This window comes from Capricornis sumatraensis, chromosome 11, assembly GCF_032405125.1.
Source record: "Capricornis sumatraensis isolate serow.1 chromosome 11, serow.2, whole genome shotgun sequence".
Lineage (NCBI taxonomy): Eukaryota > Metazoa > Chordata > Mammalia > Artiodactyla > Bovidae > Capricornis > Capricornis sumatraensis.
Genome location: NC_091079.1, coordinates 20,738,128 through 20,754,746, shown reverse-complemented (window position 1 = coordinate 20,754,746; position 16,619 = coordinate 20,738,128). Strand labels below are relative to the sequence as shown.

Below are 16,619 nucleotides of genomic sequence, written 5' to 3'. Positions count from 1 at the left end.
AACCTCAACTCGCCCTCTAAGCTCCTCTGGTAGGCACCCACAGCTTATCATGGGATGAGGGTGGTGCAGATTCCTGGGGCACCTGACATCAGGATTTCTGGGCACAGGGCCTGGGCTGCGTTGGAACCCTCACCTGAAGGAATCCTGCTGGAGCTTCAGAACTGGTGCACGGAGCACCAGGGGAGGCTTTTCTCATCCACCTTGCTTCTTTATCTGCCTTGGTGGTGGGGCTGGAGGCGAGGGGGCGGGCGCTACTGTCCTCCCACCAGGAGAAGCAGGAAGAGCTGGGGGCTCTGCCCAGCTCAGCTCTATCCACTGAAGCTTACCAACACCTGGCACGTGCAGGGGTGCACCGCCAGCTGTCCCGTAGGGCCCCAGGAGGGAGGAGGAGACACGGACACCCAGGTGGGGGTGTTGGAAGGCGTGGGGAGAAACAAGATCCCGACAGGATCAGAGGCTCCTACTGGGAGCACAGGCCAGGAGGGAGGGTGTACCAGGAAGTACACTTTGCCTAAGAGCCTGAAGTCTGGAAGGGACTTGGATGGAAGAGAGGAGGAATCAGGCAAGCCTTGAGCCCTGAGGGAACTGAGGGAGTCGTTCACTGTCCCACACCCCCACACTTCCACCACTAGCATTCTGCCAGCAGGGACAGAAGGGCCCGAAGCCTGACTTCTAGGCTCAGGCCCTCCTCCACTTACAACTCTCCAGAGAGCTGAGTGTGTCCCCATCTCACAGACACAGAAACCGGCTCAGAAAGGAAGCAGAACTTGGCCAAAATCACACAGCAAGAAGGTGTCAGAAGAGACACGTGGGTCCAAGAATTTCCTGCACATTCGGTGACATCAGCATCTTACCTCTTCCAGGTCTGCTTCCTAGGTGTCAAGTGGGCATAGGAAGACCTATACTTGGGGGGCTATCAAGCGCGAGTGAGGAGGAGACGGACAGATACTGAGGGACAGACCCAGCAGGCAGGGTGTGGGAGGGTGGCTCAGAGCACCGGCCACCCTGCGGCTCCCCTGGGCCAGTGCCAAAGACCCCCCTAGGCCCATTGAGAGGGCACTGGGAAAATGGACCCCCAGGAGCAGACTGCTCCAGAACACGAGCGGTGGGAAATTGCCCTCTGTTCCACGAGGCTGCCAAAATCCTGAGCTCACCTCCGACAAAGGTATCCCAAGGCAAAGTAGTCACCAGTCTCAATCGTGACTCTGGTGCAACCATCACACAACACAATTGCTGGTGATTTGAAGCCAGCAGAGGTTTAAAAGGACACTATGCCGTGACTCTGGGGTTGGTTTGTGCCACAAGCACCATCAGGACATGGAACGAGAGAACCCGCTGTATCAACTACCAGTTAAATGAGGGAACGCAAGGTGATAACAATAGATGGTGAAGGGTATTTCTTTTCAACTCATAAGACACTCCTAATAAAGAAATCTAATTGAAATATGAATAAATAAAGGGTCTAAGCTGAATAAAGACAGATTATCAAATCCAAAAGCAAACATCAACTCAGGGTGCAACAGGGAAGATCTTCCATTAACACAGAGGCCCTGGATCACTGCTACTATTCAACTATGTTTGCGGACCCCAGCTAATGCAATAGAAACCAAAATTAAATAAGCAATGAAAATACTGGGAAAACACAGCCAAATGGTCTTCATTTGTAGATTATCTGATTGTATGTATGTATCATGCCTTGAAAGTTTAAGAATTTCTGATAAGAATAGAATTTAGGGAAATACGCATTGAAAAGTAGCCTCTTTCCCTTCCCCTGGTTGCCTGACACCCTCTGCACCAACTTGATAGTCCCTGTGTTGTGAACCCCACTTGTCTGGGGTCCAGAAGCCTCATTCTGCAGCCCCCAGCCCCTCAGGAGTCACTGCGTGACCTCGGTTCTGCGGGGGGATGCCTCCAGACAACACCCACAGACAGCTCCACCGGGGCGAGGGGCAGTTCCCAGCCCGCCAACTCTGTCACCGAGAGAGGCTCCCCGCATCCCCCCAGCAGAGTCCCTGCTGAGGCCCCTCCAACCCAGGGGGACTCTGCCTGATACACTAGAGGGTGTGCGCACAGGCCAGCCTCGGGAAAATGAGGGGCAAACTTGAATCTGTAACAATTTTTCTCTCGAGACCCGTCTTACCAGGTGGTGGAAACCTACTTGTCTTGGCCCACCTTCTTTCCCTGGGCTGTGCCCAGTGAGGGTGGTGGACACGTTGGCTACAGTGCCCCTCAGCTCGACCTGGCCTCACACAGCCACCAAGGTGCTCAGGCTGCACGAGCCTCGCACCTCTAGTCTGCGGGCCTCGCCTCCAGCACTTGCCCAGCTGGTAGGCGGGAGCTTGCCTGTGGCCACCTGCTGCCCCCTCACCCGCCTATCTTGCCCCAAGGCCCCACCCTTCAGGAACTTCTCTCTGTGACCCAGACCACCCTCCACTCCTTCCAAGCCCCTCTACCCAGGGGCAAAACTGCCTCACCTTCAAGAGTGTCCCCCAGCGCCGAGCCTGCAAGTGTTTTGAGGGGCTTCTCCCTAGACTTGCTCGGTTTTGACATCTCTCTCTGAGAGGCCCATGGCGCGGTGGGTGGAGGATTTGGGAAACACGAAGGCCAGCCTTCTGAGGACTCCTGCAGATCCCTCAACACCTTCCCTCGTCGTCCTGCTGGTGGGGGCTGAGTACTTCTGGAATAAACACCATGAAGGAAATGGAAAACATCACCTCACTACATGAAAAATGACCTTAAAGGAAAATGGAGGGAATCAAATCCCACTTCCAACACCACAAAACTACAGATTACTCAGCAGTAAATATATCAAGGAAGATACAAGAGCCACATGAAGAAAACGATGCGTTTGTATGGAGGGCCTAAATACACGGTGAGATACGTGGAGTTTCTGAGTGGCAGGACTTCCAACAGTGAAGAACGCTCCCTTCCCCAGCTTTGAACTGAAATGAGTGAAAGTCCAGTCAAAACCCCCAGGAGGGTGTGCGACTAGACAAGTGGGCTCTAAAACTCATCTGTAAGAACGAACTGGAAGAAGTGGCAAGAGTCTTTTAAAAGAAGAGAAACCAGGTTCTTGCCTCACCAATTGTTGAAAGTAGGCTGTAGTCAAGCCGCTTGGTGGGATCCAAAGTGGAAGGAGGCCCCCAGGCGAGGAGGGGGTCCCCTGCCATTTGGGTGCAGGCCCAAAACACACATACCTGTTATCCACGTGGTGCTTAGGTCACCAGGGAAAGACGACTTATTCAAAAAATGGCATTGAGCAAAACGACACGTGTTTGGAAGTCCCTGCCTCCTGTCACACTCTAAACTCCAGGACTGGATATCCGAATGTGGTGGCCACATCTGTAACAATATTACAAGAAAGAGATTACGCAGAGATTATTTTCCTCAGGAAAGGGTAGAAGACAGGTTCGTAAGACCTGAAACCCAGAAACCATAAACCAGCAATTAGATTCGGCTACATGAAACTTGAGATACACACGTACAATGAAGACATCAAAAAGAAAAATGCAAGGAAATATTTGCAAAACACACACCATGGGAAAGACTGTTTCCTTGACATGCACACGAGTCTGACAAGTCACAGGAAAAGACAAATCACAGTAGTAGGAGGGGCTATTGCCCAGTCACAGAAGAAACACAGGGGCTGACAAACGCTTAGGGCATCCAACCTCACTAGTAACTTCTTTTCGATATTTACTTAGTTGGCTGCACCCAGTCTTAGCTGTGGCAGGTGGAATCTTTTTAGTTATGGCATGCCAGCTCTTAATGTGGGATCTAACTCCCTGACCAGGGGTCAAAACCAGGCACTGGCAGCATGGAGTCTTAGCCAGCAGACCACCAGGGAAGTCCCACTAACGACTTCTTAAGTGGCGCTCAGAGTAAGGTTCTTAAAAGTCCTAAAGTTGAGTAACACCTCTGTGAGGGATGCGGATGGAGTCGGTGTGACTATGACTTAACGTGGCCCTCTCTGAGGCACCTATTTCTTCGTTAGGTCAATATCCTCTCCAGCTCAGCTGTCCTTGTCTCGGAATCAATGTGACAGAAATAATCGCCTGACCCCACAGGATATGGGGCCCAGCACAGTCGCGGCAGTGCGTGAGTGCCCTGTCATTTCACTTGTGTCTAACTCTTTGCAACCCTTTGGACAGTAGCCCACCAGGCTCCTCTATCCATGGGATTCTCCAGGCAAGAATCCTGAAGTGGGTTGCCACGCCCTCCTCCAGGGGATCTTCCCAACCCAGGGATCAAACCAGCGTCTCCTGCACTGAAAGTGGATTCTTTACCCACTGAGCCACCAGAGAACCCTGGCCACTGCTGTGCTGCTGGTAAAAACCACTGAGGGGATCCCTGTGCCCTCCAACAAGGGGAGGCCGAATGAGTCCTGGCTCGTTGGTCTAGGGGATGCTCAGCCGCTGACACTGAAAGAGAAAGGTCCATCTAGACCTCCTGACCCAGGAAGGTGTCCCTGATGAACTGTCCAGAAGAGGAGTCCATGGCACCCTGGTGGGAGACTCAATTCCTAGATATGTTGATAAGAAGTCCAGTGTCCCCGAGAAGGAGAAGGGGGTCTGGAGCCCTCGAGGAGAAAGGAGTCTGGGGCTCTCAAGAAGAAAAGGAGAACCTTTTTTTTTTTTTGCTTTGTTTAGTCAATATCGGAGAAGGCAATGGCAACCCACTCCAGTACTCTTGCCTGGAAAAATCCCATGGACGGAGGAGCCTGGAAGGCTGTAGTCCATGGGATCGTTGAGCGTGGGACACAACTGAGCAACTTCACTTTCATTTTTCACTTTCGTGCATTGGAGAAGGAAATGGCAACCCACTCCAGTGTTCTTGCCTGGAGAATCCCAGGGACAGGGGAGCCTGGTGGGCTGCCGTCTATGGGGTCTCACAGAGTCGGACACGACTGAAGTGACTTAGCAGTTAGTCAATATAACAAAGTATCTTGCTCGAGGACATGTTTCTCCTTAACAAGAACCTTCTGACTAACCTTACAATCTTAAGGCTTATATTGTGGGAGAGGGTCTGGTAAGACCTTTCTATTGTTAGTTCTAATCTTGTTAATTTAAGATGTTTGTTGCGGGAGTGGGTCTGGTAAAAGTATACAGTGTGTTAGTTGCTCAGTCATGGGACCCCGTGGACTGGAGCCTGCCAGGCTCCTTAGTCCATGGAATTCTCCAGGCAAGAGTGCTGGAGTGGGTTGCTAGCTCCTTCTCCAAAAGTATGTGAGGCCTTGATAAGACTAGTGAGTTTGGGCACCCTTCTGATGTCTATGTCAGAAGCTTTGTCTATCCCTTTTTAAACTTTAATAAAAGTCTGCTACACAAAAGCTCCTAAGTGATCAAGCCTGGTCTCTGGTCCTGAAGCTAAATCTTCTACTTCGGAGATCACAAATCTGACATCATTCACCATAAGCTATCACTGGCTGATCAACACGTGTGTGCGCGTGCCCCAGGGCCAAGCTGGCATACCGGCTGCAGGCTTCGATCCTTCCGAGAGCTCACAAAGGTGGGGGCTACTGAGAAGCCCTCAGAGGTCGGAGCACAAGCTCAGGTTCGGTTGCGTGGAAACAGGAGCTGAGGTGTCGAGGCCAGGTTGTCTGGGCCACAGTGCCCTCCCTCTAAGCCCCATGTCCACTCAGAATCGCGCATCTTCAATAAAAGACCTGGGAGAACTTTATGCCTTTTTGTGTTTTAAACACTTCCTTCAAATAACAAATTCAGCAAAGACTAGGTAGAGGTTGGTTTGAACCCATGCCCCTGGGGTGGTCCATCCACATCCTCCCAACACCTCCAGGCGTCCCATTGCTCCAGATCGCCTGGCTCCAGCTCCCAGCTCCCCCAAATCCCCAAGGTTCTCTGTCTGCTTCCCCAGAGCCAGCCACGTCTGCCAGGTCACCCGCCAGCAGCACCCAGTCCCGAGGGTCCCAAAAGCAGCAGACGCACTCAGTGGGTAGCACACTTTACTGAGGTTTGGGGGAGGGGTACATCGCAGAGCAGCAGAGCAAACTTAAAACAGAGTGGGAGACACCCTCCGACAAGCCCCTCGGCGTCTCCACCAGCGGGAAGTTGACACCGACCAGTATCCACCGACCCTACTCTCCCCCGGTTCACTCCCCCGGGACCTCCAGACCCCTCTCCGTCATGCTTGCAGAGAAGCCCAGGGAGGAAGGCCAGGGCCAGCCCTGGGGAGAGATCATTCATTCATCACTATCATTCATTCCATATGGTGCAGGACCCAGGAGTGATCATGGGCTGGGTCGGCCACAGAGGGATGAAGAGGAACTGGCCAAGGACCAAACCCCAGAGAAAGCCTGGAGTGGCTGCGGAGCCTCACGTGGTGAGCGTGGGCCATGAGATAACTCACGTGGCCAAGGGGTGCACAGTCCGGCTGGACTCAGGGGTGCAGGGACGAACAGAGGGCCCACTGCTGGAGCCGAGAAGGCTGGGAGAAGCTGCACTCTCGGGTCAACCTCCAGGGGCCCTCCCTGCCTCCTCCCACCTGAAGCACCCAGTCCCTCCGTGCTATCCCGCAGACCCTGGCTGGGGGACTGGCCTTCCAGACCCTACCTGTGGCGGCACCCAACTCAGAGTGGGGATGCGAGTGTGCCTAGTTCTGTGGCAGACTCCCGGCACATGAGCCTGAAACAGTCCTGATGGCCTTTGGGGAGCGGACCACCCCCAGCGGGAAAGGGCACGTAGAAACCTGCACACAGGGCCGTGTCTGTGTGTTCTCGTCTGCACACACACCGGACCTGTGCGGTTTGCCTGAGCTGGGGCACACCGATTCAGGAGCTGCTGTGCCACAAATGCGTCAGTGTGGGAGTGCATGGGGGGCATGAGTATGGTGTGGTGGGGAGTGTGCCCTCAGTAGACATGGGTGTGGGTCTGGTGTGTCCATCTCCCTAGTGTGTGCATACACGGTTCCAAGGCCTCACCCTCAGGCTCACCCTGTGACCTTGCTCAGCCCAACACTCACTGCCCCTCAGGCTGTTCCCAAACCTTTCCAGGCCCACAGTCCCCTGGCAACCCCCAGAGGACCCACACCACCCTCCCTGCGCCAGCTCACCTGCACTTTCTCTGCCAGGAACCCCTCCCTCCCCAAAATCCCACCCAGGCTCAGACCCGGGTCTCCAGGCTCAGAAGTGATTTTATTTCTCCGCAGATATCCTCACAGCCAAGCTGTTGGGCTGGGCCCGGCTTCCCCTCAGGGACCCAGGGGCCCAGCCTCCTGCCGGGTGCCTGGTCCCTGGAGATGTCCTGTGGCTGCAACTTGGAGCTGGTGGGGAGACAGGGAGTTCTCACAGCTGGGGCGGGCGGGAGCCACAGGCCGCGGAGCGGAGCCAAGGCTGCCCCCAGTGCCAGCCAGGCCAGGCTGGGGAGGGGGCAGCCACGGGCTCAGGTGTGGGGGGACAAGCTCGGAAGCCCTGCGGTGGGGAGGGGGCCTCAGGGTCCAGCCCAGAGGAGGGCAGGCCCCAGGCTGAGCAGGAGCCCCCCGGCCAGGGCCCAGGGGCTGCGCCCTGCCTGTGCCACCCCATTGCACAAATCCTTCTCGCAGCAGTCCACTTCCACCTTCAAGATCCCAGAGTTAATGAAGCCCATCAGATAGTCTGAGAAAAAGTGCCGCTTCACAAAATCACAGGACGAGGCACACATCTTGTTCACGGAATGATCCTTCCTGCCTGGGGATGAAGACAGGCAGCCTGGAATTGGAGCCCCACAAGCCTCTCAGCCTCATGTCCAGGACCCAGCCCAGGGACCCTCCAGGTCAGCTCAGGACCCCAGAACAACACAACTGAGGCTTCAACCCACCCATGCTGTCCCCTAGCTCCGCAGAAAGAGTCAGAGAGAGTCAGGTGCCTGCTGACTGTCACACAGCAGGGTAGGGTCGTGCCCCCAGACACACGCCATTGTCCAAGGCCAGAGGGACTCCAGTGACACAACTGACCCCCACCCCCCAGCCTGGAGCTTGACTTACTACTGCTGGGATCTGTGATCCAGACAGTGGCACACACCGTGTCTGATGGATGGCACTGCTTCGGGGTGCAGTGGCTGGAGTTGGTAGTCAGCGTGCAGTCCTGGCACCACAGGCCATGAGCTGGGCAGGGCACGGAGAGGAGGATGACTAGAGGAACCGGGGTTCAGGCCAGCCAGCCCCCTGCATCCTCCCCACCTGCCTCATTGCAGGTCCTAGCAGAGCCGCGTGGCTGTAGGAGGCCAGGCACCCCCTGACCAGGAGTGACCAGGTCAAACTGGCACCTGGAGGACAGGCTGGGAAAAACCTGTGTGTCTTTGGGCAGGTTGGGGTGAGGGTGCTGCTGCTGGGACTCTGGAAGCCCCTCTGCACCCCCAGGCCCCACACATACCCACAGTGCACACGCACAGAGTCACACGCATCACACCTGTGGTGCCCTCTTGCACACTCCTCTCCCCCCCGCCACTCCCCCGGTTCACATCCCCCAGAATCCAGTTGGTTCCATCGAGGAAGGTCAGACAGGACTTGATGGGGAGCCAGAGGGGCTCTGAGAAGAGCGTGTCCGGGAACGCCGGCGCCAAGCCAAGTCATCCGCGCGGGGCCAGCCCGCAGGCCCAAGGCCCAGGAGGAAGAGCGCCCCCGCCCTGGGAGCCAGGAGAGATCCACGTGGCTGTAGCCGGGGCAGCCCGAGCAGAGGGTCACGCTGCGAGGGCCGAGGGCCGGGGTCGCAGAGGTGTGGGAGGGGGTGTGGGCTGGATGGGCATCGTAGCAGAATGGCCACCCCACACCTGGTTCTCTCCGGAACTGTCTCGCACAGACTCTCAGGTGACCTGGACTCCCCCCACCGCCTCCGCCAGTGGCCCCAGACTTACCGGGGGCCGAGCACAGCAGAGCGGCCAGCAGCACCAGGCCGAGGCCCTTCATGGCTGCAGGCAACATGCTCCAGGCGGGCCTCGGGAAGGGGCGGGGGCTGCGGGCAGGGGTCGTCTGGGACACCGGCCTGGCAGGGGGAAGCCTCGATCAGGAAGGAAACCAAGCCCCTGGCCCAGCTCAAAGGGCCCTCCCCTTTTCTGGCATCCTAAGGCAACCTTCCCGCCGGAATCCAGAGCTTGGGGTAGCCGGGGAGCTCCAAAGCCCCGCCCCCAGCCCATCCGCGAGAACATCCACCATCGCTACACCCCCTCGGGGGAGAAGAGGCCTGCCCTCTCGCTGGGGGACAGCCCGAAATGCCCCCTTCTGGCGCTCCGCACCTGTGGGATGAGGGGTGGGGAGGTGGGGGTGGTCGGGAGGCGCGTCTTGTCCCTGGGGAGCCATAGGCGCGTCCGGAGAGGAAAGGGCCGGACGAGGTGCGAGTGGACAGCACCTGCCGGCGGGGAGAGGGGTGCGCGCTACCCCCACCCCCACCTCTGGGCCGGGGGCCCGGGAACCCGGCGCTGAGCCTCCTCCCCTGTCTCCTTACGCGAGCCTTGGCTCTCACCGCGGGTCTAGGCGTGGAGCGCGGGCCTCGGGTCGGGGGCGCACTCACATCCCTGGGATGCCGCGACTCCGGGCCTCCAGGCGGCGGGGGCGGCGCGGGGAGCAGTGCCCTTCGGTCTCCCTGCGGACGGGAACCCGGGTGCAGCCGTGTCTTTCGGGGAACGCAGCCGCAGACACGGACCCCGCGCGAGGGGCGGGGCAGAGCCGGGGCGGGGGCCGCGTGGGGGGCGGGGGCGGCTGGAGTCGCGCGGATTGGGGCGCCTGGGACTCAGGGCCCCGCAGGGTCACCGTCCCGGGCCGTCCTGGGCCCCCTGGCCAGCAGGCAACCCCCACCCCCGCCCGCGCGCGCGCGCGCGCCCTCTCCACTCCGGATCTCTTCACCCGTGCGTTCCCCCCACCTCCGCCTCCCCCCACCCAGGCGCGGGCAGGTCCCTTCCCCCTCAGCTTGGCTGAGATCCCCTTGGAATTTCTCGGAAGAACGTTTACTGCGAAAGGAAGCGAAAGGCACAAAGACGCAGAGAGGGAGGGAGGGAGCGAGCGCGGCAGGTACTACTGGCCCAGGCCCCCTGTTCGCGGCCCTTGGGCCCTCCCTTCCCCGACCCCATCCCGATCCCGATGGTTCAAGGTTATTCTCCGCGCCCCCCTCCCACGACGACCCCACGAGCAGCCGCAGACCCAGGGACTGCTGCCTCCAACCACACCCACACTCAGAGGGCAAGTCCCAAACCCTGGTCTTGGCACTCAAGGCCCTCTACCACCTGCTCTGGTCAGCTTCTCAGCTTTGTCTCTTGCCTTCTGCTCCCATCATGCCTGTCGTGCTGCACTTTGCACCTGCTGTCCCTCATGCCTGAGACCAGTCTCTGCTGGGCACTGCCGTCCGCTGGGCGAGGAGCAAGTGCTAAGGTCGTTCCTTCAGTCCTGCCTTCATCTGTCCAACAAATATTTATGCAGACAGCCTGGGACCACGCGCAGGTGTGTGACTGTAGGCACGCTGCCTGCCCCCTGAGCCTCAGGTCCTTGTCTATAAAATGTAACCACGAAACCGTGTGAGGGCTGCACCAAACCCACAGGGAGAGATATCACTGGGCACCCAGACCAGGGCAAGTGCCGGCGAAAGGGCAGGCAAGCAGTGGACAACCGGGCAGATTGACAGGGGGAGCTACTGAGTGGGATGAGAAGCAAGGAGAGAGGCCTGGCGTGTGGACAAAGCCTCTCTGGTGGAGCCCGTGATCCTGCAGGAGGAGGGTTTGCAAGCTCCAAGATACAGAGAGCAGGAGTGTTTGGGGGAGGGCTGGGGGGATGGCTCAGGCCACAATATGCAAAAGGATTAGATTTTGTCCCAAAACCTATGCAGCTGGGCAAAGGCTTGAGTCCAGGACATCCTTGTGAGAATTAACACATGCATTGCAGATTTAACACAAGGCCTTCCCCAAGGGGCTGGGGGCAGGCCACATATCCTGGGTGCCCTCCCACAAGACCGGCCTGTAGACCTTTGGGTCAGTTGGATACTGACTCTGTCCAGGTATAAGGTGACTGTAGGATGGCACTTGGTGGCAGTCCCTGCTGATCACAGCCAACCTGCTCCTAGCTTGGGAATCTCTGCCAAAGTTCTGTCAGAGACTTGGTAGATCCCTGCCAGACCTAAGGCAAGGCAACCCACTCAACACCTGGGACTGGTAGTGTGGGGGGCAGGCTCTAAGAGGTATTCTTGCCCTGGTGTATCTCCTTCCTTCCTTTTTTTTTTTTTTTTTTGCCATCCTATTTAGCTTGTGGGATCTTAGCTTCCCAATCAGGGATCAAACCCAGGGCCTCGGCAGTCAGAGTGAGAGTCTTAACCACTGTACATCCAGGGAGTCATTCCCTCCCCACTGAGCATGGCTGGACTCACTTCTAGTGAAGAGGGGGCGAGACCAGTGGGATGTCACTTCTGAGATCAGATTATTGAGACTGTAGCTTCTGATGTGGGCTCTGCCTCCCGTCCCCTCTCAGATTACTCATCCTTTTGGCAGCCCTGTGCAGAGGCACCGAAGCCAGCCAACAACCACCCAAGGGACCACAGAAGTGGACCCCCACAACCAGCGGAGCCCAGAAACGAGCCCACAGCCCCAGCCAACAGCAACTTCATGAGAGAATGTGAGCCCGAGGTCCAGCACTTGAGTTCCTGACCCTTGGACACTTCAAGAGCATGAATGGTGTTGTTTTAAGTGCCTACGTTTGGGGGTAGTTTGTTATGCAGCAAAAGATAGCAGGTGAGTAGGTTCTGGATTGGGCATGATGGGGGCCGATGCCAGATACCCAAAGAGTAATGCCCAAGGAGTCTGCCCCCCCACACCCCGCCCCAGGGAATGCAGCTCCAGGCCTGTTTGTTCCTTGGAGAGCAAAGACCCTGCTCTCCCCATGCTGGGCTTGGTTGCCAGGGAGACAGATATTCCTAACTCGGTTTCCAAGCTACTCTGCCTTCCTCCCAATACACGTGGGATGGTGTTACGCTATCAGGATTTTTGCAAACAAGAATAAAAATCAGTCATGATGGGCAGAAGCAAGGGCAGAGTGTCCATGTGTGGCCCTGGCCCTTGCAGTGTGGACAGCCCCTGCCTGCATGGAGCTGTCCTTGACCTTCCTCCTCCCCACCTGACCTGGCCCAGATGCCTCGATGCTGGTGCTGGGGCCTGGCCCTGGCTGGAGACACTCTGACAAGTGCCCACAGCCTGTGGGGTGACCGTGTGGCAGCTGCCCAAGTCCCATGCTCTACAGAGGGTCGGGGTGATTGGTGGCCAGCTCCCCCACAGCAGAGCCGCCTCGGGTGGTCAGAACCATGGACAGCGTCAGAGGCGGGGGATGGGGCAGTTCGCTGGCTGCCTTGCCTCTAGAGTCTGGAAGCCAACAGAAGCAGAGCGCTGGCCTCTGGGTCAGGCCCTGGCAGGAGAGGGGCAAGGCTGGAGTCATGCCTGAGCTGTGCTGCAGGGTTTACTGCCTTGTATTTTGGGCCGACACCATCAGAATCCCTCCCAGCTGTCCAAGGTTGTGGGTCTGACCATGGCCCCCACCACCCTGCCTCACGGAGAGGGCCAGCCAAGGGTGGACAGGGACATTTATTCACACAGTGAACACTTTAAGAAAGGCTGCTGAGCTCAAAGAGAAAGTCCTTGATCCTCAGGATCCCCAGAATAGTGGGGAACAGCTGAACACTTTAAGAAAGGCTGCTGAGCTCAAAGAGAAAGTCCTTGATCCTCAGGATCCCCAGAATAGTGGGGAACAGCTAACAAGGTAAGTGCTGGGCTGAATGGTGGCCCCCCCCCCAAATGATTCCCACAATCTGTGAAGTTGATCCTGATTGGAAAATGGGACTTTAAGGATGAGATCAAGTTAATGATCTCGCGATGAGGCCATCCTAGATTTGAGAGGCGGGGGCCAGATCCAGTGTCTGGTGTCCTTATAAGGTAGAGAGACACAGAGAGAGGGCGTGTAATGGAGGCAGAGACCTCAGGGACACAGCCACATCCAGGGATGCCTGGAGCCCCCAGAGACTGGAAGGGGCAGGAAGGGTCCTCCCCTGGAGCCTGTTGGCTGTTTTAAGCCACAAGTTAGAGATTTGTTGAAGCAGCAGCAGGAAAGAGTGCAGAGTGCAAGAGGCGCTGGAGAGAGGAAGGTGCCCCTCACCCAGCCCCAGCCGGCCACCCACCCGGAGAAGCTGGAAGGGCCTCCCGTGTTCTGAGGCCCTGGGACACCACAGCCCCCAGCCCCACCCAAGCTCCTCAGGCAGTGCACAGGGCCCTGAACCACGGCTGCACAGCCTGCCTTGACGCCTCCCCCTCCCCCGCGCTCAGGACCTGGGCAGTCCTGCCACCCCGGAGTCTCGACTTCCTCATCCACAGGTAGGGAGAGGCACAGCCCTCCCCAGAGAAGTGAGAGAGCTGGCCCCTCCCTCTCACGCCCTAGACTCTGGGCCCCAAGAGGAGAGCAGGGAGAAGCCATCCAAGGTGACCATTCCTTACCTGGGGTGACCACAGTCATGTAGACTCTGGGCAGGCTTGGAGAAGAGGCAGACCTGGGGCTTGGCCTAGGACCACCTGCCCCACTCCACCCTGACACCACGGGCTCCCCCAGGCCCTCCTCCCCACTCCCCCAGAGGTCTAACCTCGCCCCTCTCCCACCACCTCCTTCCCCATCAAACTGCTGGCGAAAACCTTGTACCTAAAGTTCTGCCACAGCTGCCAGGAGTGCAGGTGGGACGCCCACGGACGGGACGCGGGCCCCGCTGCTCCTGCTGTGTGCCGGAAGCAACCCCCGAAGGTCCTCCCCCATGGCCCCGGGAGGGGGTCCTGCTCGGCCTGGGCCTTCCAGGTTTCGGAGGGAGGCACGTCCTGCCACCAAGTCTGACCCCTCATCCCAAGCTCATCAGCGTCCTCCCTTTCTTCCTGGAGCCTTAGGCCCAAGCGTGAGCGGCAGGCGGGCGGCGCGGTCCTGTGCAGACGTGAGGTTTTACACAGTGTCAAGCCCCCTCCTAGCGCCCCTTCCCAATTCCCCCTCTTGCACACAGCCCCTGCCTTGCCCAGGTAACCTCTCCCCGGTTCAGGACACAAAGAGCTTCCTCATTCCTTTCTGCAGCTACAGAGAATCCCTGCATAATTACTTTCAGAGTTAACAAGTCACTGCGAGGGAGACGGCTCCCTGCTGCGATGGAATTAATTGCCCTGCAGAAGGCACCTTTCATGGGTGCATTATCCCAAGGGGGCGCCAGCAGCAAGGCTTACAGCCTCAGGCGGGGTGGGCGTGGCCGGGCGGGGCGGGGCGGTGGGCGGAATTGGAGGTGGGCGGGACCAGCTCAGCCTCCGCCCAGGTCCGAGTGCGCCCTCGGAGTGCCGGCGTGCGGAGAACCAGGGGTCTGCAGAGGTGTTAGAGGTCTCAGCTTCTAGCACGTGGAGCTGTCCCCACGGCGCCCTCCGAGAGCTGCACAAGGAAGGAGATGAGAGAAAGTTTGGGTGGAGAATTAAGGCAAAGGGGTGTTTTCAGGGGCTTTTTATTTTCTTAATGAGAGACACCTGAGTGTGTTTACCTGCAGGAGGAGAGGAACCAGTCCGAAAATTAAACGTGGTATCACCGCACAATCCAGCAATCACGCTTCTGGGCACAGACCCCAAGGAATTGGGAACAGGGACTGAGAAAGACATCGGCACACCCGTGGCTGCCGCAGCATTATTCACAGAACCTAAAACACGTTGGCACCCCAGGTGCCCTCGGAAGACAAAGGCTAATCATGATGCGGTCTATACATACACCAGAATATTATTCAGCCCTACAAGGCAGGGAAATTCTGACGCACGCTACCACGTGGGTGAAAGGTGAGGACATTAGGCAGGGGAGAGGGAAGGGGAGTGAGTGTTTAATGGAAGCAGAGTTTCACTTTTGCAGAGGGAGGGTGGTGACAGCTATACAACAATGTGAATGTCCTTAGTGGCACTGAGTTGTGCATTTAAAAACGGTTACATGGCAATTTTTTTAAGTGTTTATTTATATTTATTTATTCACTCATTTGATTGCCTCAGGTCTTAGTTGTGGCAGGCTGGGTCTTTGATCTTCATTGCGGTGTGCAGGATTGCTGGTTATGGACATGCAGGATCTTTTTTTTTTTTTTTTCCAGTTGTGGCACAGAGGATCTTAGTTGCAGCATGCAAACTCTCAGTCGCAGCACGTGACATCTAGTTTCCTGAACAAGAACCAAACCCGAGCCCCCTGCATGGGGAGCATGGAGTCTTAGCCACTGGTTGCCCAGTGGCTAAGTCAGTGGAAGTGGCTACCAGTGGATGTCCCAACGGGGCAAATTTTACATTATGTGTATTTTACCAATTAAAAACATGAGGGATGATCCACCTTCCAGAGTAATGGAAATAAAAGCAAACATAAACAAATGGGACCTAATTAAACTTAAAAGCTTTTGTGCAATGAAGGAAACTATAAGCAAGGTGAAAAGACAGCCTTCAGAATGGAAGAAAATAATAGCAAATGAAGCAACGGACAAAGAATTAATCTCAGAAATATATAAGCAGCTCATGCAGCTCACTTCCAGAAAAATAAACGACCCAATCAAAAAATGGGCCATAGAACTAAACAGACATTTCTCCAAAGAAGACATACAGATGGCTAACAAACACATGAAAAGATGCTCAACATCACTTACTATCAGAGAAATGCAAATCAAAACCACAATGAGGTACCATCTCATGCCAGTCAGAATGGCTGCTATCCAAAAGTCTACAAACAATACACGCTGGCGAGGGTGTGGAGAAGAGGGAACCCTCTTACACTGTTGGTGGGAATGCAAACTAGTACAGCCACTGTGGAGAACAGTGTGGAAATTCCTTTAAAAACCGGAAATAGGACTGCCATATGACCCAGCAATCCTACTGCTAGGCATAGACACCAAGGAAACCAGAATTGAAAAAGACACGTGTACCCCAATGTTCATTGCAGCACTGTTTACAATAGCCAGGACATGGAAGCAACCTAGATGTCCATCGGCAGACAAATGGATAAGAAAGCTGTGGTACATATACGCAATGGGATATTCCTCAGCTATTAAAAAACGCATTTGAATCAGTTCTAATGAGGTGGATGAAACTGGAGCCAATTATACAGAGTGAAGTAAGTCAGAAAGAAAAACACCAATACAGTATACTAATGCATATATATGGAATTTAGAAAGATGGTAACGATGACCCTATATGCAAGACAGCAAAAGAGACACAGATGTAAAGAACAGTCTTTTGGACTCTGTGGGAGAAGGTGAAGGTGGGATGATCTGAGAGAATGGCATTGAAACACGTATAATATCATATGTGAAATAGATCACCAGTCCAGGTTTGATGCATGAGACAGGGTGCTCAGGGCCAGTGAACTGGGATGACCCTGAAAGACGGGATGAGGAGGGAGGTGGGAGGACGGCTCAGGATGGGGAACACATGTACACCCATGGCTGATTCATGTCAATCTATGGCAGAAACCACTAGAGTATTGTAAAGTAATTAGCCTCCAATTAAAATAAATAAATAAACTTACCAAAAAAATGAGGGAAAATAAAGGAAGAACCAAGAGACAGAAGAGAGGGGAGCTGGAAGCACAGGAGAGCAGAAGAGTGCCTGGGGCAGGGAGGCAGGAGTGCCGGGGAGGCC

The 16,619-nt window shown here is 56.1% G+C and overlaps 1 protein-coding gene across 1 annotated transcript; it reads right to left on the bottom strand.

Moving 5' to 3' along the window:
• Positions 1-7,445: 7,445 nt before the first annotated feature.
• Positions 7,446-8,913, bottom strand: LY6H (lymphocyte antigen 6 family member H). Its single transcript, XM_068984011.1, has 3 exons — positions 8,847-8,913; positions 7,978-8,097; positions 7,446-7,681 (listed from the first exon to the last, which is right to left on the bottom strand). The coding sequence occupies exons 1-3, from the start codon at positions 8,911-8,913 to the stop codon at positions 7,446-7,448; spliced, it is 423 nt and encodes a 140-aa protein (XP_068840112.1).
• Positions 8,914-16,619: the final 7,706 nt, after the last annotated feature.

Coding starts and splice junctions, on each gene's coding strand:
- LY6H (XM_068984011.1), bottom strand. CDS start 8,913: ATGTTGCCTGCAGCCATGAAGGGCCTCGGCCTGGTGCTGCTGGCCGCT. Junction 8,098..8,846: donor TCTGCTGTGCTCGGCCCCCG/GTAAGTCTGGGG, acceptor TGCCCTGCCCAG/CTCATGGCCTGTGGTGCCAG. Junction 7,682..7,977: donor GATCACAGATCCCAGCAGTA/GTAAGTCAAGCT, acceptor CTTCATCCCCAG/GCAGGAAGGATCATTCCGTG.